The 25,244-nt window shown below is 40.9% G+C and overlaps 1 protein-coding gene across 3 annotated transcripts in view; it reads left to right on the top strand.

The window, feature by feature from the left end:
- Window positions 1-22,516, top strand: part of CAP2 (cyclase associated actin cytoskeleton regulatory protein 2) — a 41,544-nt gene extending 19,028 nt beyond the window's left edge. For all 3 annotated transcript variants that reach the window (XM_083623946.1, XM_083623948.1, XM_083623947.1), the window contains 10 exons: window positions 1,401-1,478; window positions 5,810-5,953; window positions 6,192-6,277; window positions 7,564-7,669; window positions 15,704-15,899; window positions 16,527-16,699; window positions 17,796-17,919; window positions 18,362-18,444; window positions 19,497-19,637; window positions 20,397-22,516. In XM_083623946.1, the coding sequence (XP_083480072.1) occupies window positions 1,401-1,478; window positions 5,810-5,953; window positions 6,192-6,277; window positions 7,564-7,669; window positions 15,704-15,899; window positions 16,527-16,699; window positions 17,796-17,919; window positions 18,362-18,444; window positions 19,497-19,637; window positions 20,397-20,480 (1,215 nt within the window). In that variant the 3' untranslated portion in view covers window positions 20,481-22,516. The remainder of the gene's footprint in view (window positions 1-1,400; window positions 1,479-5,809; window positions 5,954-6,191; window positions 6,278-7,563; window positions 7,670-15,703; window positions 15,900-16,526; window positions 16,700-17,795; window positions 17,920-18,361; window positions 18,445-19,496; window positions 19,638-20,396) is intronic.
- The last annotated feature ends 2,728 nt before the right edge of the window (window positions 22,517-25,244 follow it).

Here is a 25,244-nt window from a genome sequence, read left to right as displayed (position 1 = left end):
AGCTGCTAATGTGTCGGAGAACATTGTCACAATTGATCTTGCTTCACTGTTGCTGCCATTATTTGGCAACTTCGTGATCCATCAGCAAAGCAGTCTGCTCACACGTGTGCCCATGTTGATCTGGCTGCATCCAAAGGCTGGACACATTGCTAACAGTTGAGTCAGGGCATGATGTCATTATCCCAGAAGAGAAAGGACTTTGTATCTGCACTTTTGTGAGGAGCATTTTCTGGTGTTTGAAAGTAACCGTTAGAGAGTGCAGTTTCCATTGTAGGGCCGTATACAATGAGGGGGGAAATAATGATGCAGAAGGTCTTTTGAAAGCCCACAAAAGAACATAATATGAAGCAAAACGTTGCGATTGAGAAGGAAAATTGCTAATTCTTGGGGTTTGGTGTTGTTCAAGTGATGCTTCAATGGACCACATTGACTATTCTAAGGCAGATGTTGTGGAACTACAATGACTACTAGTTCTAGCAAGCATGATGGGAGTTTTTGTCCACGGCCAATGGCCAGGGTTGATGGGAGTCTTTGTTCAGTGACTTCTGGAGGACCAAAGGTTCCCCTAGCTGCTCTAAGGGAATGGTTTTTAAATTTCTATGTTTTACAGTCTCCTATGATAGTCTCCATGAACCACTGTTAAGAGCAAATAATTCCTGCTCCAGGTGCAAAATAGGATAGAAGAAAAAGCCTTGTCCTTTGAGACTGTATGGGAAATAATGGCAGTGTCCTTTTTTACACACCTTGTTTTCTGTCGCCTGAGTGGCATCAGATGAGCCTTCATTATAGAGTAACCCACTGTGATCGCTACTCAAGCCTACAGGGTTGTCAGGTGGAATCTGCAGTGTAAATGCATCACCACACATACCGGCATGTGCCACAGCAGAGGATAAAATATAGTCTCCAAAATGCCTCTTTCCCTTTTCCGCCTTCTGTCAATTATTACTCCATGTTTCCTTAATTACGAATACAGCATGACCCAGGAAGCCAAGAACTGGGATGGTACAGATGGCATGGAAGAAGCCATCATTCTCTGAAACATAGTTCTGCTATTTCAGATGGGCTTACTCATTGCAGTCACCCGGTACTCCTGAAATGTTAAATATGTACCTCCATCCATTGTGAGGCTCATACTAGCCTGCCTTACATGCTGCTGTAAAACTGGCTAATCTATGTGAAGAGCTGCAAATAAAATTATAAAAATGAACAATGTGAAATTAGAGTAAAATAATAATAAATAATATGGATTTAGATAACTGGAATTAACAAATCAATGTGGATTAGGATAGCTTTAGTTTTGAAGCCATTAATGTCCTAAAAAAATAATAATCACAAGTGAAAGTGTTTAGTGTTTACATAGTTTAAATACTCATAACTCAGTTTGTCGCCCTTTTTTCCAGGCAGAAATGATCCGCGCAGCTTTCCAAGCACAGAGAGCATATCTACTGTTGACCTCGCAGTATCAAGAACCTCAGGAGGTAAGAGAGATGGCTTTATTTAGTTGGATGGCACTGAATAAATGCCTTGTTGACCTTTCCAAACTTTTCTGAGCCAATGAAGTCACTTCTGATCGTTCACACCTATCATTTATGAGTGCTGTGCAGGTGTCATGGACATGTGACCTGTTTGTAATTAACACAAAATAGGCAAACCACCCCGGGCTCCTTTAGGAGGAAAGTCAGGACAGTAATGGAATAACTGAAAAGGAAAAAAGAAAACTTGCCACAAATAACCAGAATGTGTTTGCTTTGACATATCCTGAACTCAAGGACATAGAGCAAAAGTTGTTAGGGGTCTTATACAAATATATCAGTGTAGTTGTCAACTGTAGCGTTCATATGGTAACCCTAGCTTCCTACAGTATTACCATTGCTATTTGTCTAGAAAAAGAGGTGCTGGAACTCACCACGAACACCTCCCTTGTTCTCTTTTTATGGCAGTGGCGCCCACCAGAGAGGTGCCAGCTCTGAGTTCCAGTGAGTTTTGGCTGGGGAAAAACCCCCTGTATATTACAATAACCTGATGTGCACAGAATGGTCCAGAAGAGAGAAGAGGCTCCCCTATAACTTTGTTTGCAATGTCATCTGTGTTTGCCTCTGCTTATAACCTAAAACTATGCAGTCAGTGTGAAATCCAAACAGGAAAGCCAACCATTAGTTTACTAGAACTCACAGAGCAGAGAAAAGCGAATGAAGGTGACAGCATCTCAGTGCTGCAGAAAAGCGAGTAATTGTGTCATTCTGCTGTCTAGACGGTTTGCTTTAGTAATGTAAAGCTGTGAATGAGCTGGCTAGCTGTGATCACAGCATAGTAGCTTTGCAGATATTCAGAAACAGCATTGTAGAGACTGAGGGGATTTGCCGAGTTCCTGCCGGGTTGGACACGGGGATGTCTTATTTTAAAAGAGGAAATACTGGTGGGGGGATGTCTGTCCTCTGCTTTAAGAAGCAAGTGAACTCAGGAACAAAATGGAAAGTGTGTTGCTGAATCTTCATTATACTATGATCAACACAAAAGGGCACGTAAAAAATATGGTATCTGGGATTCCCCCCCCCCTTATTTCATTGGGTCACAAATTTTAGGGATTTCTTCAGTATCTGTACCTAGCAAATCACAACCAAGTGTTCCTCCAGTGCAGTTTAGATTTGCTTTCAGCAGTTAAGTTTACATTTTATTCCTTCTTGAAGCACTTTTCTTTCTGTATATGCAAAAATAGCAAGAGCGGAGAAGATCGTTCCAGCTGGCATGCCAATCCTACATCAACTACAATAAATTACTTAGCAGGGTGAATGTTATGTTACTTTTTATGGTCATGTTCTATATTTGTATGTGAAGTGGAAATGATCACATGACAAAAGCACCCTCTGATATTAGAGCTTATGTATACCAGCTAGTGGCTGTTGCCTGCAGAATCACCTTTTAGAAAGCCGTGATTATTTCTGAAACTCATTTCAGTTATTTAGAATTCATTTCTGATTTCTTCATATCAAATATTAAAATGGCAAAGTACTGTAAGTTGTACTTTAAAGTCAGGAAATAAGAGTGGAGAGTTGTATATATAAAGCATTTGGGAGCTTTTCTAACTACTTAAGATAATGCGAGATTACTGCTAGAATCCAGACTCCTCTACAAGTTAAAGCATTTTGTAACATAGTTGTACATGCAGGGATTCTAGGTTTGCCACTGATTCCAGTTTTCTGAAAATCTGTCAATGCAGCTGTTTTAATTCTGAGCCTTGAAACTTACCTTTGGGATCCAAAATATTATTTTTTGAAACAGTAGTAGAAATATGTACAATATGTTGAGAATAATACCATGAAGCTGCACCCAAACATATTTTCTCTCCCCACCACTGCAGAATCTAATTTTTAATATATAGGAGTGCTGTGTCAGTTTCAAGTGGCAAGCAGTAAGAACTCTGGTTCAAGTTGCCTAATTGGATTCAAAGCAGGTTAATTTTATATTCATCACAGCACATAATATAAAAATGTAGCTTGAGAAATGTTACTGCATACCTAACTTCCCTTTTACTGTTTTCTATTGCACTAACCCTAATAGAGCATTGGTAGCTTGAAAAGTGGTCAGATGTAATAAGTTTATAAGAAGGGTAGCCTATGTGATGCCTCTTGGATGTTGTGGACTGCCACTCACATAATCCCAAGCCAGCATGGTCTACCCTAGAGTAGAAAAAGAAGAACGTAAGGGTTGAGGGAGCCCTTTTCCTCCTGCCTCCCCAATTACAGTATAGTGGCTTCCAATAGTGCTATACAAGTCTGATCAATTCCTATGGTCATATTATTTTAAAAAACGCAAATGCAAATCCTAAAACTAGCTTCCAGAAGTATCTGCGCAGGGAGAAGTTGGCTCCTTGCCAAGCAGTGCAACTACAGATAGTAAGATTAGTAACAGATGCTGCTGAAAATACAAATGGTGTTTTAAAAACCCATCATTTAAAAACATGTTGTTCATAGCTGTCAATAGCCCCGCTGGTCTGACACTGAAATTCTGTAGACTGACATACCTGTCATTAATACACAGATTCTATATTCAAAACTCAGGATTCTCAATACAGAACAAACCTAAATCACAATGAAGTGTGTTTGTTGTGTTCATAGTCCATAGAAGTGGCACACTGCAAAAAAAAGGGGGGAATCAGAACAAATTCTCCTACTTTAAACAATATGTTATGAATTATTATTATTATTATTATTATTAATTACCTGCCCTTCACCCAAAGGGTGAGTTACAAAAGCATAATATTAAAAACAATTAAAAACAATTAAAATCACCAAAATAAGGTAGGTCCCAATATATACATACCTCAAGCCAGGGTAAAGAGCAGCATTTGCCAGGAGATCATATAACTGTAGAGTTGTAAGGGACCATGAGGGTCATCTAGTCAAACCCCCTCAACGCAGGAATCTTTTGTCCAACATGGGGCCCAAACCCACAACCCTGAGATTAGGAGTCCCATGCTCTACTGACTAAGCTATCCAGGAATCCTGTATAATGAAGGCTGCAGGTGCAGGGAGTTCCATGGTTTAAAGTCTGCCATAAAAAGGTAAAGGTAAAGGGACTCCTGACCATTAGGTCCAGTCGTGACTGACTCTGGGGTTGCGGCGCTCATCTCACTTTATTGGCCGAGGGAGCCGGCGTACAACTTCCAGGTCATGTGGCCAGCATGACTAAGCCGCTTCTGGCGAACCAGAGCAATGCATGGAAACGCCGTTTACCTTCCAGCTGGAAGGTACCTATTTATCTACTTGCACTTTGAGGTGCTTTCGAACTGCTAGGTGGGCAGGAGCAGGGACCGAGCAACGGGAGCTCACCCTGTTGCGGGGATTCGAACCGCCAACCTTCTGATCGGCAAGTCTTAGGCTCTGTGGTTTAACCCACAGCGCCACCCGCGTCCCCAAAGTCTGCCATAGACTTATGCAATCAGCCATGTGATTGGAAATATATCTCAGTAAAAAAAATATGATCTAGATTTGGCCTGTGTGATTCAGAATGAAAACTTCTCACTCAACAATGTGTAAGTGCAAGGTTATTTTCTGCTATGGAATTTCCTCTGATATTTATTCTGTGTCCTGACCCTCACTGCTAGACACTCCCTGCTCCAGGTTTGTCCAAGGCTTCAGTGCTCAAATCTGAGTGAAACATAAGGCAAACTAAACAAAACAAGCTTCAACAGGTACACAAGAGGCAAGAATACATGGTTAAGCACTAGCTAAACTGTTGACCCAGCAAATGACACATTGCCTGCACCTTCCTTTTGAAGTAAGGGGTGGCACCACTATTTGCACAGCGAGTGTCCTGCACTCTAGGACTGGACCTTCGTTTGAACAGGCTGGCTACACAAGGCTCGTTTCCATAGCTGCTGTCACCATCACGTCCTTGGAGATGGGGGTGGTGTCAGAGCTGGGTTGGCACCAGACTTGTTCTCCGTTGTCTCCCCCAAAGTGGAAGGCTCCTCAGGGCCAAGAGGTAGCACCATGGCTGGAAACATTGGACTAGGGTTGTCTGGATGCTCCTCCATGAATCTGAAGCAAGCCTAAGTGCAGCAGCAATGGCACTTAAATCTTTATTAGAAAGCTGCAGAACAGCTGGAGCCAAGAAGTGCCTGGGAAATGTGCAGACTGACCAAGCCACAGGCAATAGTGGAACCTCTGAACCCAGAGACCATTCGCCAGTGACCCACCTTGTCAACTTGGGCTGGCTGTACAACTTCCTGAGTCCTCCTCTCTGCAGATCCGGTGTGCTCCTGTTCTGTCAGCAGTAATAACACTACTTCTTCCTTTTAATATTGCAGAGTGAAGTGACCATTCTTTTAAAACCAATATCAGACAAGATCCAGGAAATTCAGACGTTTAGGGAGAGAAACCGAGGAAGTAAAATGTTTAATCATCTGTCAGCAGTCAGTGAAAGCATTCCAGCTCTTGGGTGGATAACTGTGGTGAGTTTTGAATTTTATATTTTTCTTTTTTAAAAAAATCCTTATTTTTGACATGCTGTGCCCAGCTAATGTCAAATTCAAGTTGCGTCTTCTCCCCCTCCCTATGTTTCAGAATCTTCATGGTTACATTCTAAAATGCAGGAAAGTTTTGCCTTTTGATTTTACATCCTCTCACTCTTTGTCTTTCTCTTTCTCCACGCTTGCATCATTTACATGATGGTCCTCTACCTTTCCTTAGTCTCCTAAGCCAGGGCCTTATGTCAAGGAGATGAATGATGCTGCTACCTTTTATACAAACAGGGTATTAAAAGACTACAAGCATAGGTAAGTTACTAAAAAATTTTTTTTGCTACATTTCTCTGGTGAAATTTCAGAACTAGTTTTATCAAGCCCTAAAGAATATCGTATTATTTTGAATCTACTACAAAAAGTATTTGAGAAATATGTGTTTTCTCCCCAAATCACAGATTGGATTTGGGCAGACTTAACTAGATTTGTCCATCCTGGAGGTGGGGTGGGTGGGTGGGGTGGGATTTCGATTTTGTATCTTTTTTCTTTTCTTTTTGGTAATTGTTAATATATTGGAAATCAATAAAACTATATTTATGTTAAAGAAAGAAAGATGTGTTGTGTACAATATAACCAACACTGTGTTCTAAATTTAGCAATGCAGTAACTTCAGATAGAGCCACTTAAAAATGTGTATTTATTCACATCATTTCACAAATGTCAATTCTGCTCTAAGGAGCTGTAAAAGAACAGAACAACGCATAACGAGCAAGCTGTTACCTAAGGCAGGCTTCCTCAACCTCAGCCCTCCAGATGTTTTGAGACAACAGTTCCCAGCATCCCTGACCACTAGTCCTGCTAGCTAGGGATCATGGGAGTTGTAGGCCAAAAACACCTGGAGGGCCGAGGCTGAGGAAGCCTGACCTAAGGTGTATCACAAGAATGCAGGAAGTCCTCAGAGAGATGCTTATACAGTAATGCTGTATTATTTTACTGTCCTAACTCAGCTGAAGATTTCATAGCCTCCAGGTATTTTTTTCAATGGCTGGACACTCCTATGCTCCTAGCTACGCTGGCAGATCCCTTATGTTCTAGCTATGTTACATTGGTATATTCACCCAGCACAAAAGCTGAAGGTGAAAAAGCCAGTGACAAGGAGTTGATTCATGCACGATGATGGGGACATGTTCCAAGCAGATGCCGCAGTCTCTGCGTACAGGCCTATGAAACGAATGCAGCCACATTCCAGCCAGGAAGAGTGAGGAGGCTGGAGGTAAAATAAATATGCCAGTTCCACGACTAGTGTATGTTCCTTCCCTCGTCAGGAATATGTATGGGGAACAGGCTCGCTCAACCTGCCTCCCAAACTCTCCCTTCACCACTATTGAAGAACTGGGCGGGACGGGGACTGGTGGCTGTTGAGCTTTCCGCAGCTGCAGCAAGGAGACTTCTGATGGTGAACCTCCATTTCTGCTGGAATACCTCCTTCTTTGCAGCATCTGCAATATTCTGTTGGGCCTGTGATCCCAGGGATCAAAGGGTTGCCCTCCCCCCCAAAAAAATGTTTAATGCATACACAAGTATTTTCCATTATGTTACAGTGATTTGCGCCATGTTGATTGGGTGAAGTCATTCTTGAATATCTGGGCAGAACTTCAAGCATACATCAAAGAGTATCACACCACTGGGCTCACATGGAGTAAAACTGTAAGTACTGCATTTATTGGAATTTCCTTCCGATGCAAGAAAAGTTGAATAATACTTATTCTCTCTTACCCTGGATTCATTGTTCCCTCTGATCCTTGGAAATGGATATTATATTACAGAAATTTACTGTGAGGAGAAAGAAGCTCCGAGTGAATGTACCATTACTTGCCCTCTCTCTTAAATGGGTAATGTAAGACCTGATAATGCTGGCAGCTGAATTCAGGAATCTGTGTCAACCCTAAGCTCAATGATAAAGACCACATTCATGTCACACTTGTTAAAGTCAAGGGCTCTCTACATGCTGCTGTAGAATGCAGACATGTTTAATGAAATAGAAAGTTTGCATTGAAGGACAGACGACGCAATTATTGTCGCATGCAATTTGGCCCCTGAGGCGTAAGACAGTACAGTCAAATCTCGGTTGTTGAACGTAATCTGTTCCGGAAGCCTGTTCAGCTTCCAAAATGTTCGACAACCAAGACGCAGCTTCCGATTGGTTGCACTCAAGTGGAAGCCGTGTCAGACATTCAGCTTCTGAAAAACGTCCAAAAACCAGAGCATTTACCTACGTTTGGGAGCCAAAAAGTTCCAAAATGGAGGTGTTCGGGAGCTGAGGTTTGACTGTAATGGCTGGCAAGGAGTAATGGCCACGTACCTGACTTCCTGGCAGTGGAGTCACTTACTGGGAGGGATGAAGGCAAGGGGATGTTAGTGCTGAGTAATCACACCAGTGAGAGCAGCAGATTGGCTCCATCAGTGTTCCAGCACAGCTCTGACATCGCTGCCCCCTCAGCTCTCCACCTCCCCCGTAAGTGACTCTGCTTCCAGATCAGGTGTGTGGCAGTTCCTGGCATAAGACATCCAGATGTAAGCAAAGTGACTGGGTGTGGTAGGTTGAAAACATTTCAAGAGTTAATTTTCAGGAACTCTGTTAGTTCTGTGTGGCCTCATCCAGATCCTTTGCTTTCTTCTTGTCTTCTGCGTGGTGCCAAATTGTGGTGAGTATTTAGCATTTAGCAAGAAGCAGGTTCACCATCTAGAGCTGTAAGAAATGCCAGGTGTTTTAGTTCTGTGCAATTTACTCATCATCATAACTTGCCTTCTAAATGAAAGATGTCAAGACTTACGGCTTTTTAGCCATATCAGCTCACCACTAACAAGCAAAAATTTGTAATGAAAGAACTCTTTTAGAAAATGGGAAGGAAATGTATCTCAATAATTATATTTATTTTAGTAGGGTAATGCCACAATTATGAGAAAGTCAGCATGTGAAAACAGCACTATATTCTTTCCTCCTGTGCTATAGAAACTGTCATGGGTGGTAGAGTTAATCACCAGACCAAAAATTGGCTCGCTAAACTAAATAGTGTGGCTAAATGTAACCCACACTGATGTACAGACAGCATGGCAAATCCAGAACAGGTGATAAATGGCACTAATCTTTTTTTTCTTCTTAGATGGCTTCAGACAAACAGATAAACAGCCAAAGTGGATTAGATTTTTCTATAGAGGCAGCAATCATCAGCTGTTTCACCTTGTAACTAGCATATCACTGGGCAGCAGGAATGCTGGCAGACAGGTGGTCTAAATGTTGTAGTTAGCAGGGACAACGCTAGTATACATTTACAGAAGAAACACCTTAACAAAAGATTTATGTCTCCTCGTCATAGTCCACCTGTTCCTCTAGGCTGTTACATGATATTTTGAGCTTCACAATCCTCATCTTTGTCTATGTGTGTGTATGTGTGAAGAGGACAATATGGAGCTCTGTAATCATATTAAGCATGTAACTAGGATTATAAGAGTTTGTAGTGCTTGTAGCTTTTTATTAGGAGAATGAAAATTTCTCCTTTGAGACTCCCAGTAATTGGTTTCCTGGAGGGGGGTGGATTTTCAGTTCATTTATGTCATTGCTCACACCACCTGTCCCCCTCGTTCACAACTCAAATGTCTGTAGGCTGATTAGGCACACATCCACAAAATTAACTTAACTATCGTTAGCATATGAAACATAATGGTGAAATTTGACTTGTGCTTGCCAGAGTTATGTTTTAAAGTTCATTTTTTTAAAAGATATTTATTGAAGTTTTACTAAAACATAAGTTTATAAAATGAAAAAAGGTCATATAAAAAGAAAAAGATACAAAAAAGAGAACATAGAAAAATACATGAAAAAGAAAAAAGAGGAATAAAAATACAAAAGACAAAAGACAAATAGCTAAAAAAAGAATTAAAAACAAATCCGTTTTTTGTAACTTTGAACTCATTAGCTTATTTCCTTGGCCTCCTCACACCTCCCCTTTTTGTATTCCCATTTAAATAATCAAATCAGCAAATCCTTACCCTCTTTCGTTTATCTTAACTCTGTATCTTAACATATTATAACTCTTATATTTTCATCCATTATCAATTCATTTTTGCATATTCTTATTAACTTTGTTGCTAATGCCACTTATTTTCAATCCAACATCATTTTAACATTCATTAATTTTACAGTATTTCTGAAGATAGTCTTTAAATTTCTTCCAGTCTTCTTCCACCAACTCTTCTCCCAGGTCTCGGATTCTGCCAGTCATTTCCGCCAATTCCATATAATCCGTCACCTTCATCTGCCAATCTTCCAGGGTGGGTAGCTCTTGTGTCTTCCAATACTTTGCAATAAGTATTCTTGCTGCTGTTGTTGCATACATAAAGAAAGTTCTATCCTTCTTTGGCACCAATTGGCCGACTATGCCCAGGAGAAAGGCCTCTGGTTTCTTCAGGAAGGTATATTTAAATACCTTTTTCATTTCATTATATATCATCTCCCAGAAAGCCTTAATCTTTGGGCACGTCCACCAAAGGTGAAAGAATGTACCTTCATTTTCTTTATATTTCCAACATTTATTATCGGGCAAATGATAAATTTTTGCAAGCTTGACTGGTGTCATGTACCACCTGTACATCATTTTCATAATATTCTCTCTTAAGACATTACATGCCGTAAATTTCATACCGGTGGTCCACAACTGTTCCCAGTCAGCAAACATAATGTTGTGACCAATATCTTGTGCCCATTTAATCATAGCAGATTTAACCGTTTCATCCTGCGTATTCCATTTTAACAGCAAGTTATACATTCTTGAAAGTATCTTAGTTTTGGGATCTAACAGTTCTGTTTCCAATTTTGATTTTTCCACCTGGAAGCCAAATTTTTTATCCAAATTATAGGCCTCTCTTATTTGATAATAATGAAGCCAGTCTCGCACTATGTTTTAAAGTTCAAATACACCATTTTTGTTCAGACTGTCTTTTAAAAGATAAATGTTAATGGGAAATAAAAAGGTGTTGTTATATGTATTACTGAATAGCAGCAGCAATGTACAGTTTTCTGCTATGCGGTAGGTCTTTGATACCTTGTTTTACAGAAGGAAACTGAATCTCATAGTGAGTCTCATTCCCTTGGCCACCCAGAATTACTCCATGCCTAACCTGGGATCTGAACTTGAGCTGAAGTCCAGTTATTATCTATTGGACCACACACTGATTGGTTGAAAGGTGGAGACATGAATGTAGGCATAAGGAACTTTTTTACAATTGAGTGAGGTAAACAGTAGTGGTATATGGACTCTTCTTTCTAACACCTATATCCCATTTCCGAGCTTGGTTCTTCAAATCCCACTAACTGAAGATGAAAATTAGGAGGTCAAACAACTGATGAGCAAAGAAAGTGAATGTGCATTTTACTTCAACTACCAGGGGGAGTCAATAGCAGTAGAAATATGTATGCAGGAGCCACCCCAAATTTTCTGTGTCCAGGGCAGCTGTCTTCCAGCTCTATCTGGTACACTGGCTGAGGCCCTACCTACCCACAGACTCTCGCCAGAGTGGTGCATGCTCTAGTTATCTCCCGCTTGAACTACTCCAATGCGCTCTACGTGGGGCTACCTTTGAAGGTGACCCAGAAACTGCAACTAATCCAGAATGCTGCAGCTAGACAGGTGACTGGGAATGGCTGCCGAGACCATATAACACCGGTCCTGAAAGACCTACATTGGCTCCCAGTACGTTTCCAAGCACAATTCAAAGTGTTGGTGCTGACCTTTAAAGCCCTAAACAGCCTCGGCCCAGTATACCTGAAGGAGCATCTGCACCCCTGTCGTTCTGCCTGGACACTGAAGTCCAGCGCCAAGGGCCTTCTGGTGGTTTCCTCACTGCAAGAAGTGAGATTACAGGGAACCAGGCAGAGGGCCTTCTCGGTAGTGGTGCCCGCCCCGTGGAACGCCCTCCCATCAGATGTCAAGGAAATAAACAGCTATCTAACTTTTAGACGACATCTGAAGGCAGCCCTGTTTAGGGAAGTTTTTAATGTTTGATGTTCTATTGTGCTTTTAATTCTGTTGGGAGCCGCCCAGAGTGGCTGGGGAAACCCAGCCAGATGGGCAGGGTATAAATAATAAATTGTTGTTGTTGTTACTATTATTATTATTTATTGCTAGATCTTGATCTCAAAGGAGTTGACAAGGACGGGCCATAGTTTGGTGGTACAGCATCTGCTTTGCATGCGTATGACCCCGGCTTCAATCCTTGGCATCTTCAGCTGCCTAGGAGAGGCCCCGTTTGAAACTCAGGAGAGCCACTGCCAGCTTGTGTTGTTGGCATCCATCCATCTCAGGAGATAAAGGAGGAGTGTGCCTTTGGGGGTGAAGTCAAACCGCTGGACAGCTTCAGCACCTGCTGTGGCTGTAGAGTTCTGCCAGTTTGTGTAGACCAGTATTTCCCAAACTCGGGTCTCCAGCTGTTTTTGAACTACAGTTCCCATCATCTCTGACCACTCGTCCTGCCAGCTAGGGAAGATGGGTGTTGTAGTCCAAAAACAGCTGGAGACCCAAGTTTGGGAAACAATGGTGTAGACCATACTAAATGGGCCAGTGGTCTGACTTCACATAAGGCAGCTTCCTATGTTTGTCTAAGTTCAATAAAAGCCATTGCAGGGCCTCTGATCAACATCTTCCCTGTCCCCGACACACACACTTACCTTGGCCTCCATTGTGTGGAGTCTGAAGCACCTGCCAGTGGAATGACACCAGTGTGGTTTCCTGTACCTGCACAAAACCCAGGTGGTGTCTGTCCAAGTGTGGGCACTCACAACTCCCACTTGCCAGAGGGCAAGGTAGTCATCATTGATCAGAGTTCCTGCAGGAATATCTCTCCCCTGTGTTATGTTGATCTCCAGTGGAAGGAGATGGAAGTTGAGGAGCAAAACCATAATCCTTAGAAAGCTTCATTTTGTATCTCCTGCAAATGTTAGGAACTTGGCCAACTTCATTCCCAGGGCAGGAGCTGGTAGCTCCCACACCCTCATCAACACAGGATTTATTACCAATTACAGTAAGGCTAGTCTAGTATCTTTTCTACATAAATATTCCTCAGAAAACTAATGATACATTTGACATTAAAATACAATGTGCTTCCCTTCAAAAGCAAGTCTTTTTTGCATGCTTTTATAATCCGTAATCCTGATTCCCTTTATGTTTTTTTGGAATTACTTTCAAACAATTCCACGGTTGGCAACAAATGGATCTTATTTGTGAGTGAGATCAACCCCCAACAGATACTTTGGCACAAATACTTTCGTATGTTACTTGACCAAACTATATGCTATAAGGGGCAGCAATGAGAGAGCAGCTGTTGCTAAGGAAGGCAGCTGACATAAACCTAGAAGACAGACGTCGTAACCATTTGTGCTAGTTAAATAGCTGTTTAAATGCCTTTTTATAAGGATACATTGTTATTAACATCTGCTCACACTTAATCTAAAGAATGGTTTGGAACAGCAAGCACCTGCTGGATTAAGAGAAGGATGGACTTTTGAGAAACTGTAACACATCTTTCTTGTACAAGGTCCTAAGCTGAAGTCTGTGAATTCACAGACCTGCAGCTCCCTCATGCAGCCAATGCTGAGATAGATGAGCTTTTGTGAGGAAACGGAGGGGCTGGGACAGCTACTGAGCCCCAGCATGGGCCACTGTGGCCAAAGAGGTTACTTGGGCATAACTGCTCCCTCAGAGACAGTGCTCCTTCCAGAACCAGGAGGTAGAGAGGGAAGGCTGAGGCAGTGATAAGGTCAGCATAAAGCAAACACACTAGTTTGTCTCTATTGGTGTATTTGCACTGTGCCAACCTCCCTGCTTCCTTGCCCCTCCTGGAAAGCAGCAGTGATGCAACTGGCTGAAGGTGACTGAGCATTGCCACCTCACTCAGCCATCTGCTGCTGCCATTACCCCATTGCTAGGAGGACGAAAAGCAGATGGGCTGGTTTTCAAAGCAGAGAAGAAAGGGCAAACCTGGATATGAAAGAGTTTTAAAGTCCCTCTTTGCCTCACCTTCCAGGTCTTCTGTTTTAGACTAGCCTCCGCAGTTTCATTTTGTAAATGGGCCCAGACTGCACATGTGGGGTGGTGGTTTGAAAGCACCCACATCAAAACTCCCTATATAGAGGAAGCCCACAATTTGCGCTGGCTTTACTTATGCAAGTGCAACCTTATGCAGGCGGGATAAATAAGTAAATGGAGAGCCAGGGAAACCCACCATTCTCGGCTCTCCATTTATTTATTTCCTGAGCACCCAACAGATTTTCCTTGCTTGACAGACTTTGGGAAGGCGGCACAAGGACTCTGGAACACTGCCAGAGGCCCCTCACTGCCTTCCCAGAGTGGGGTAACCAAGGCACCGTGCTTCAGGAAGGAGGTATGCATACCCCTGGAACCGGACCCCTGGAACTGAATCCTTGCATAAGTGGCAGGCCTGCTGTATAGCAATTTAACATATTGGGAAGATGTGATAGCTCAGGAGTCATTTTGAGCATGAGTTTTGATGCTGTATGGACCAGATTTACATAGGAATTTGTCAGTCTGTTCGAGTGTGGCTCCTCAACGGGACCCATGCTAATGGAGGTAACTTGCAACTATTTCACTGGCAGGCAAAAGCCAACAGGCAGTAAAAGGAACTACAGTCATACCTTGAATCCCCAATGCCTTGGTACTCGGACGTTTTGGCTCCCGAATGCCGCAAACCCGGGAGTTTTCCGGTTTGTGAACGTTTTTTGGAACCCAAATGTCCAACGGGGCTTCCACGACTTCCAATTGGCTGCAGGAGCTCCCTGCAACCAATCAGAAGCCGTGCTTTGGTTTCTGAACGTTTTGGAAGTTGAACAGATTCTGTTTGACTTCCAAGGTATAACTGTACAAGAAAAATACAAGAGAAAAAGCACACAATATTAACAGTAGGTGCTGTGAGTTACATTACTGATTAACAGCCTGATGGTGTTTGTTTAAACTCCACAGACTTCACAGACTTCTTATACTTTTAAATAAGAATGCATACAGTTGTACCTAACTTTTTGTATTTTAATATTACATTACATCTTGTCAGTCGTTGGGATGGTATAATAAGTAACCCTTATTATCAGGATGATTTTTTTACCACTAATCTTTCTTTCCATAACATTTGGTGTAAGTTCACATATCACTCATGGTTTAGCTGAAAGTGCATGTCCTGGAACAAGCCTTGGAAGATAAATAGAAAATTCCATATCAGAGTTGTTAATTGTAAAGACGACTAATCAGTTTAGGAATATGAATAATACAATTTGGTTCCCTGGAATAATCTTTTTTATTCGTTTATGTATTGTATATTATTTTATGTAATACAGGTTGTAGCTTGTCTTTATGTTTATTCTTTCCTGAAACTATTTTGCGATGGCCAGTGGTTGTAAGCAAAGGAGACAGAATTCCAAAATTGCATAAATCTAAACAGTTAATTTTTTTACAGATATCCAAACCTATTATTTGTTTTCTAACTGTGACCATCTTGAACCTTTAATATAATCACTGAATTCCAGGTTGTTGTTTTTTAATCATGCATTCCACAATGAAATTATGGGATCAGTACATATTCCATCATACGAAAAGTATAGTGCAGAAGAGTTTCTCGTGATTTGTGGCATCATTTGTTTATATAGTTCCAGACGCCTTTTTTAAATTTTCCTTATAGGGTCCAATCGCATCAGCAGCATCTGGGCTGTCTACTCTAGCAAGCAACCAGGGTCCTCCTCCACCTCCACCTCCTCCTCCTCCACCACCACCAGGACCTCCTCCTGTCTTTGATACAGAAAATGCAAAAGATGATGCAACTGCAACCCGCTCAGCCTTATTTGCCCAGCTGAACCAGGGAGAAACAATTACCAAAGGTGCCAAGAAAATAATACATTTGCAATTTGATAGTCATTATCTTTTTGTTTCTTCAAGAAACAAAACACCAAGCAAGCTTTCATTAACTGCCATGCGTCTTTCTCTAGGGCATAGAGCCACTGGTCAAGGAAGCGCAAAATGACATCCTGATTGCTTTCAGGACCCTGTGTACATCATTTAGAAACCTGATGCCACTTTTGTAACATTAATTTCCTGTCAGTTGATTCCGGAGTCTCTTTTGATGTTGCACGCCTTTGCATTTTGAGAAACATTAAGCGTTGTGCTCTTAATCAGACATAAAGCTCTCAGTTGGTAGAGCGTGAGGATCTCCATTTCAGGGTTGTGGGTTTGAGCCCCACATTGGGCAAAAGTTTCCTGCATTGCGGGTGGCTGGGCTATATGACTTCTGGTCCCTTCCAGCTCTGTGACTCCATGATACTCTATAAATAGAATCAGGAATAACGCTTTTCTGCAGGCAAAGTTGCATTAAAATACAAGTGCCTGCTGATTTATTGAACACAACACAATAGCAAAAGTTGGGCCACCATATCAACTAATCCGATGAAGGCGATGCTTTTAGGTGTACGAAGCTGCTATTTTTGTACAGCTGCTTGTGGTTTTCTTAGGGCTTCGCCATGTCTCTGATGACCTGAAGACTCATAAGAATCCCAGTCTTCGGGCTCAGGGGACACCGATTCGATCTCCTACAAAAAGCCATGCACCAAATCTGACTACTCCCAAGCCTCCCCAGCAGAGCCACTGTCCTGTTTTGGAACTTGAAGGAAAGAAATGGAGAGTGGTAAGTTCAGCTCACCTATAAATGACCTTTACTAGAGTAAACTGACCTGGTTTACTGAACTTTCTCTGGAGTAAACAGTGTGCAAAAGGTGTACAGTCGTACCTCAGAAGTTGAACGGAATCCGTTCCGAAAGTCCATTCGACTTCCAAAACGTTCGGAAATGGAAGCGTGGCTTCTGATTGGCTACACGAAGCTCCTGCAGCCAATCAGAAGCTGTGGAAGCCCCGTTGGATGTTCGGGTTCCAAAGAAGGTTCGCAAACCGAAACACTCACTCCCGGGTTTGCGGCGTTCGGGAGCCAAAATGTCTGAGTACGAAGGCGTTCGGGATTCAAGGTACGACTGTAGTAACGTACTGTATGAAACAGCACATTCAAGCATCTCAATGTTTCCCTTTAAGTAAATGCCATTAGATGTTGGTGCAACTGTGCTCTGCATGAAATAGCATACTGCCATATTTCCACAAACGTAAGTAAATTGCGAGGAGGTGGAGCCCCACTTAAGAACATGACCTGGAATGATATGCACCAATGACGCTGAAAATAATTACGCAGTCTTTGGGAAGAATCCTCGGAATTGCTTATATGCAAATATTGTTAGAAAGTTGGGTATGATATTAACAAATTTGCAGAACAAATATTACTTCCAATCTAAAAGTCAAACAAAGGCTGCACTTTCAGTGCCGTTCCCTTGATGACGGGCATGCTTGACTTCTTATCACTGCAGGTAGTTTTTTCTTTAAAAATGTGCTTATTTAAATTTCACCCAAAATGTTTGGAAATTTCACCCCAAATTGGATTAATTTCATTTGTTAAAATCTCAAATAATTAAACTTCAAAATCATTTTAGATAACTTCATCTAGCCCAAAGAAATACACAAATTACTGATACTATGTATTCCTGTGTTCATTCTCAAAACACTCCTGTGGGACTTGCAGCTTGGTGGAAAAGCAGGTGATACACCAAAAGAATGTAGCTGCTGGTTAGATTCTCACCCACTTTTTGTGAGATAATAGTGATTGGGAGAAAAGTGCAAATGCTACTGTCTGTTAAAGCTAATCTGTGGTTTGTTCCTTCTTTTCTTTCTTTTTAATGCAGGAATACCAAGAAGACAAGAATGACCTTTTAATTTCTGACACTGAACTCAAGCAAGTAGCTTACATTTTCAAGTGCAACAAATCTACATTACAGATGAAAGGAAAAATTAATTCCATTACAGTTGGTACGTGTGCTTAAAGACTAAGGCTGTAATGCTATGCGCGTATACCTGGAATAAGCCTTGTTGAATATAGTGAGACTTACTTTGGGGGGGCGGGATATGCATTGGATTGTAATGAACGTCCTGCAAAGCTTTTATAGGTGATAGCACTTTAGGACACAATTGTTACTCCTTTTGAAATCTGTGGGGATAAGAATGTGAATAAATTTAGCTAGATTCTCTGAGTTGATTCCAATGTTAGTAATACTCATCCATTAAAATTAATGGACATGATTAACATAAGTCTGTTAATTTCAGTGGATCTACTCTGTGTAAATCTTAATTAGCTACAACCCGCAAACATTTGCAAGTTGTAGCAGTTAAATGCTTTCTCATATGTTCAACAACAGATAGCACTGAATTCATTTTGTGACCTTTTTATTCCCCCCCCCCCTCTTTTTTCCAGACAATTGCAAAAAGTTTGGCCTTGTGTTTGACAACGTTGTGGGTATTGTTGAAGTGATCAATTCCAAGGATATTCAGATACAGGTAAACATCCATTCATAACACTAATACAGGGAACAAGAAAGATAGACTCCTACTCCACCTGCTGAGGTTTCACTGATCATCAGCTTCCACCAACAGCTCCTCTTTGTATTTTTAAAAAACATGCATGTTAGATGCAAAGATGCATTTAACACCATGTCTAGTTGGGCCGTTAAGTTATATCTCTCTGTTGCTTTCATGCTCTACTTGTGAGCTTCAACAACATTTACACTATATTTATAACATGGTGTGACTATTAATTCTTTCCATTTTATATATGCACCTAGAAAGGTGCTCTTTGTGACCTCAGGCAACCTTTGCTCTTTTATAGAGAAGGAGGGAGGGGAGAAATATCACCAGGCATTGCTCTTGACAAGCAGTGACTCAGCCAATCAATCTGTGGTGTCCTTTACATCTGTTAAACTTTCAGTAAGAGCTGGCTAATAGCCACCTGCTTAGTTCCCTGTACCCGCCTTCAAAGAAACATGCTTATTCTATGGAATATCCTGCTTAGGGAGCTCCTCTGATCCACTTTCTCCTCTCCTTTAGGGGGCATGCAAAGGTCATTCTGTGCACAGGTGAGATGGAGAGGAGATAGGTTGTTGATGGGTGACAATATTTTACAATCTTGGTATCTGAAGAACTGCCTGCAAACCTCCTTGATTGTTTAGGTTTTCCTCAGATGGATCTTGCTTCCCTTAGCTGACTGCCTGGCACCTATTCTGATGATATTTTCAATGCCAGGAAGAAAAAAATTTGCCAGAGAGCTGCATGTCACCTGATTCTGCTTCAATGGAAGGCCTGTTGAAATTAAAGTGGGTAACATGAGAGCAATGCTTGGCGAATTTTTTATGCAACCATTCACAGTTGTTTATAACACGGTGGCAACGGACTATGGGGGCTGACTTGTGTATTGAATTACCATTGAAATTTTGCTGGTTTTAATTAAGCTCTGCCTGGCCTGGTGGAAAAACCCCAAAACACTTCTCTGTTGGTGTTAACATCTTTTTCTTTACTATTTTGATTTGTTATAAAGTCATTTGATTGTTCTGCAGGTAATAGGGAAAGTGCCAACCATTTCAGTTAACAAGACTGAAGGCTGTCATATATACCTCAGTGAGGAATCATTAGATTGTGAGATTGTGAGTGCTAAGTCATCTGAAATGAACATCCTTATCCCAAAGGATGGTGATTATGTAAGTGTAATATTTTAAAACTTTCTGATACAAATTTCTGAAATACACACTGAATTGTATACTGACAGCAAGTTGCTTTGTGGAAAACAGTCTTTTGGATTAAAGTAAATCGTTTCTGGAATATATACAGTATAATTAATATATACTCATTCTCTTTCTCTTTTTGTTCTGGTGTGGTGTTCTGTATATAATGTTAAGGTTTCGACTTATTATAAGTTATTGTTAAGTTTAAGTTAAGTCTGCTGCAACTGGATTTCTTTTGGACAGCACCAATCCTGAATGTATTGGATTTGTGGCCATTGTGCTCATTTGCCATCAGTAGCAGTAAAGCTCTGCTGGATGAAATATTAAGTGCCCCTGGTCTATTTTTTGGGAATCCTGCAACATGTTTAAGTTTTAACTCTGCTAACTATACATTGGAGTCTGCTGTGGATCAATATTGAGTAGAATTTCAGTGACAGCATTTTCTTACTTTTTGGCATTTATGCTAGCCTAACCTTATATTCTAACCCTACACATAAAAGACTGGGATGGTTGTCATCAAATTACATTAAGAGAAATCACAAATCTGCTAGTGCAACAAAAAATGAAAAAAATGCCACACTTGTTTCCCCCCCTGAATGTAATCAAGAAGGTCCTTTATAGCATGACTGACTTATAAAAGCCTCCTCAGTCATGTGCCACTAACAGTGAGGGCATCAGTTTTCATAACAGCCACTTGTTTGACCAACTGACATTGTCAATCTTGTGTCCATATAGAAAGAATTTCCTGTTCCTGAACAGTTCAAGACATCGTGGGATGGATCCAAGTTGGTCACTGATCCTACAGAGATTGTGGGTTAACTTCCTAGGGCCGGACAGAAACCAATGACCACAATCTCCAAAGAAATTCATCTTAAAACAGCAGCATGAAGAAGTAGCACTGGTTTGTAATGAGTGATAAGCCTTCCAGCAGCTACTTTGTGTTCTGGAAACCATACGCTGTATTACATAGTATTTTTCCTCCACTGAGACTATCTCTGTGGAGGAAAAAAGTATACTGATGTACACAACTATGTTTGAGGGAGGCATGAACGTTCATTTTGCCATGACACACTTTGAAACCACTGCACAGCCCCTGTTCACTTTTGGTAGGCATCCTGATATTCTCAACATGTCCACAATTTGCAAATAGGTCATACACAATGTCATGTGAATGTATAAATATTTTTTAAATTAACTATTCAGGTTACTGGCTATTTCACTGCATACAGGAAGCCAAATGTCTGCATGATACACTTTTGTCATGTTTCAGTGCATTCCTTTTTTAATGTTTTGACCGATTTAAAAAAACCGTAGGAGGTTAAGATGTTCATTTTAGATTTCAGTTCATTCATGTATCACCTAATAAACCTGGAGCCCAAAAAGTCTGTAGTTCTTATATGTCTTTGTGCTTCTGAAAGTTGAAATGGTAGAACTCTCAGCAATATAGCTGCTAATGGAAAAGAAAAGCTAGATTTTTTTCAATTTCTTATTTCCCTTGACTATCTATTTTTAACAAGGAGAGTTTGCTGTTATCTTTGTTTCTATTCAATTTTGTTGACGTTAGCTCAGAGATAATTTATAGAAAAAGTTATTTTAAACTTAAGTAAATCTGCATTCTACTGAGTCCCCCCCCCCCCTCTTCTCCCCTGTCCATTATAACATTTCCTTGTTTGTGGGCTTTACTGTTTACTTGGGTCAAACAGTATTTAACAACCTAATCTGAAAAAAAATATTGATAACATAAAGGGTCTTAGCTGAATGTTAAGCATCGTTTCTCCTGGATCTTGCAAATGCTAATTATTCCTATGTCTGGAAGGAACAAGAAGACAATAAAATGCAGTGTCTTCTGGGGTAAGGCCAAAGCTTACTACTTGCCACCCTACCAAACATTAATGAAGACATGGTAAAAAGTTATATAATGGTATCAGACTTAAGTCACAATCTGAGACAGACCCACTGAAATCAATATACTTGCTATTACATTGTAACGTTAGTGCACTGATTTCAATAGGTGCACTCTGAGTTAGATACTGCCCTGTTTTCCATTCAAGGAATAGGGTTTTGCTTCAGAAATGCTAAGAGCTATTCCACACTTGGATGTTATATGTCTCTTGCTGTTTTGTATGTAGTACCCCCCTCTGCCTGCATACATCCACTCTATCATTGTGAAGGCTGTGTTGCTGAATAGCACCAATTTTATTATACATCCTGGCGGCCATCTGTGAGAGTGCCAGCTTTTGCAATAAAATACACTTCCAGACCACTGTCTGGAGATTAGAGTGGCTCCTAATAATACAGAAGTTGGTTATCCTAGTTATATATCTTATTTTGTGTATTGGGCAAGGGTGTATTTCTGCTTCTATTTCCATTTGTAAGGTATGCATGCATTTATTCAAAAATGTACGTTAAGAAAAGCCATAGACTATTTCTGAATAAATTTTGAACTCAGACTAAAAGGATTGTATTTTGGGAGATGGGCTTGACTTACACGGTCCATATTTTTAATTTGTAACACTAATGTGATGTGCAGTACATGTTGTATGATTTCGATACATTTTGATTTTGATTACTTATACTACTTTGTAACAGTGAAATAATGGTAATATGCTTGCAAAGCTAGATCAGGATATAAATCGTGCCTACTGCACCTTACAAGATATGTAACTCCTTCATTTTTAAATTATATTTGACTGTAGTACTGTATCGATACTACAACAAATAGTGCTCACAGAATAAGATTTTGCTATCTGATGTTTGATCTGTATGTATAATGTTGTTGTGGGTTTAGTACATGTCATTTTTCAATAGTAAACCTGACATGACTAAGAATAAAATGGTAACTTGTTTAAATATAATGCATTGTAGAGGTTTTTTTTTTTTAAAAAAAATGCCTTTCATGTTCAAAATTTATGGGAGATTTGTGTATATAGTAAGATGCATTTAACTCACAAGCACTTACATCTGGAACTGAAAAAGAAATCAGTCTTCTTGACAACAGATGAGCTGCACTGGGGTGAGTGTCCCAATGTTGCAAAGCCACAACTGAAAAGATCCTAAGCAGAGTATGAGCCGAGAGCCAGTAAACGGAGAGGATGAGAGGAAGACACCACACAAAGAATCTGCCCTTGCCCTTCTGATTATTTAGTGATTTATTTACTTATATGTTGCGAATGTGTGTGGCACAAAGCACCATACTACAAACCCCAGTCCCCCACCAAAGGAGTTTACCAATAGGAATTTTGGAAGATCAGGATGTACAAGAGGGTAAGGAGGGGGAAAGAAAGTTAAAAGATATATGTATCCAATGCATCTTCAAATTTGCTCAAATTACATAATGAATGATGAGCACGTGATTTAAGCGGATTTAAGAATTGAGAACCTTGAGGACACACACACTATCCAGGGAAACAGTACCTATTTATCTACTTGCACTGGTGTGCTTTTGAACTGCTAGGTTGGCAAGAGCTGGGACAGAGCAACGGGAGCTCACCTGTTGCGGGGATTCAAACCGCTGATCGGCAAGCCCAAGAGCAGGGGGCAGCAACCTAAGGCCCATGGGCCGGAAGCAGCCCATGGAGGTCGTTTACTGGCCCACGAGCTGCCCCTGAATCGAGTTGCTCGCTTGCGCACTGCGCTAAACTGGTGCAGCATGGTGCAGGGACTCGCTTCCATAGCGCTGAACATCATATCTGCACATGTGCAGATGCAGAAAATCGCGTCTGCGCAGACACAAACGCTGAAAGTTGCGGACTGGCGCGCTCATGCACACACACAATCTGGCCCACGGAGGGATCTCCGTAGGAACGATCTGGCCCAGGCAAGATAAACCTTGCCGACCCTTGCCCAAGAGGCTCAGTGGCTTTCACCACCTTCAGCAAATACTCAATAAGAAAAGGCTTTAAAGAACATACACTTCGGGAAATTATGTGTTTAAATGTGAATCAATTTGTGTTCTCACTTTGCAATTAAAAGCAGAATCTACAAATATGACTGTGAAAATAAAGCAAAAAAGCAAATACAGTATGCCTGACTTTTACTTATCAACCTTTGTTGAGATACTGACTCTGCATATCCACCAGGTGGCAGAATAAGCACTAGAATGTAAACGATTTCCAAACACTCGTCAGAAAAAATGGGAAGAGCTACAGTTTTGAAAATAAAGTTTGTTAAATTAAAAAAAGAACAAATGATACTGTTAATTTTATCTTGAAGTGGGCTGTGACATTTATATTTTTAAAACCCGAAACTATTTTAGAATTCTATAATAATAATAATAATAATAATAATAATAATAATAATAATAATAATTTTTAAAAAATTATTTATACCCCGCCCTCCCCAGCCAAGACCGGGCAATCTAAGGGCAATCATTCAAATACAGGCAGAGATAGGGAAAACAATCACTCAGGTCTCATGTCTAATTATTCTAATATATGTGAATACTCACAATCAAGTTAGAGTTAAGCAACAAGGAGTACAAATGAATAAGGAATAAAAAAGTTGCTGATCCTATAAGAGAATGGCAGGTTGCTGCTGTTCATCTCTAGTATGCAGGTTACACTGGTGTGCAATTGAATTAAAATAATGTATCTGTCTTAATGTTATGCTGCAGTCACCTTTGACTGGCCTTAACCATCCAGGGGTCCTTTACCTTACTTTTACTTGCTGCAGTGGCAATATACTGTTCGAGCAAACTTTCTTCTTCAGTGTTTGCATATTAATTAATCCCACTGAAAATTCAGCCAGAGGTATTCCCAATTGCACATAGGACTGCAGCTAAGTTCTAAGACTGCAAATATGCACATTTACTTTGGAGTAAGCCTCACTGAACTCGGAGTAAATACTGATAGGACTAGGCAGTAAGACTTGTATATTACTTCTAGTACCAGAGGTAGTTTGCCTCTGAGTAACAGCTGCTGGGGATCAGGAATGGCAGAAAGATGTTGTGCTCATACCCTGTTTGTGGGCTTCCCTGATACTTCTCGTTAGCAACTGCAAGAATGGAAAACCTGACTAGATAGGCCTATGTTCTTACCCAGCAGGGATCTTCTTATGTTACTATTACATTATTGGGGACTAGATTCTTAGAATGATAACACATTTGCTTTCTACACTGATTTTCTGAAGCAGCCCAAACTTGTAGCAAAAACTCTCACAATGAATGCAATACTTCACTCAAAGTCTGATCCAAAAATACTTAGAAATGAGGTCAAGCAGCTGAAGCCAGCTAAACACACGGACAAAGGATGTTACAAAATAGGTTTGGCCTTACAGCCAAGAGCTGTGCCAACTTATCCCAACACAAGGCGTTTGTTTATCTCGTTGGCTGCCAGGCAAGAGAGGATAAAGGATCCCCAGAGGGTCGGGGAGCCGGGGAAAGATTGCTTCCAAGGAATCCTTGTTTGCTTCAGATAATCTGGGCGAGTCTTCAAAACATAGTCCGGCACGGTCAGCAACGCTGTACAACTGCCTGTTGCTTTCGCTGAAAACCTTTAGTCCCCTCTTCTAGAGAACTTGAAGGAGATAAAAAAGAGGATGTGCAAGTTGCAAGGACGCCTGGTCAAAGCTCACAGGTCAAACACG

Source organism: Podarcis filfolensis, assembly GCF_964270895.1.
Source record: "Podarcis filfolensis genome assembly, chromosome: 7".
In the NCBI taxonomy this organism is placed as follows: Eukaryota; Metazoa; Chordata; class Lepidosauria; order Squamata; family Lacertidae; genus Podarcis; species Podarcis filfolensis.
The sequence above is the reverse complement of the archived record's forward strand: the minus strand, read 5'-3'. Positions and strand labels throughout refer to the sequence as shown.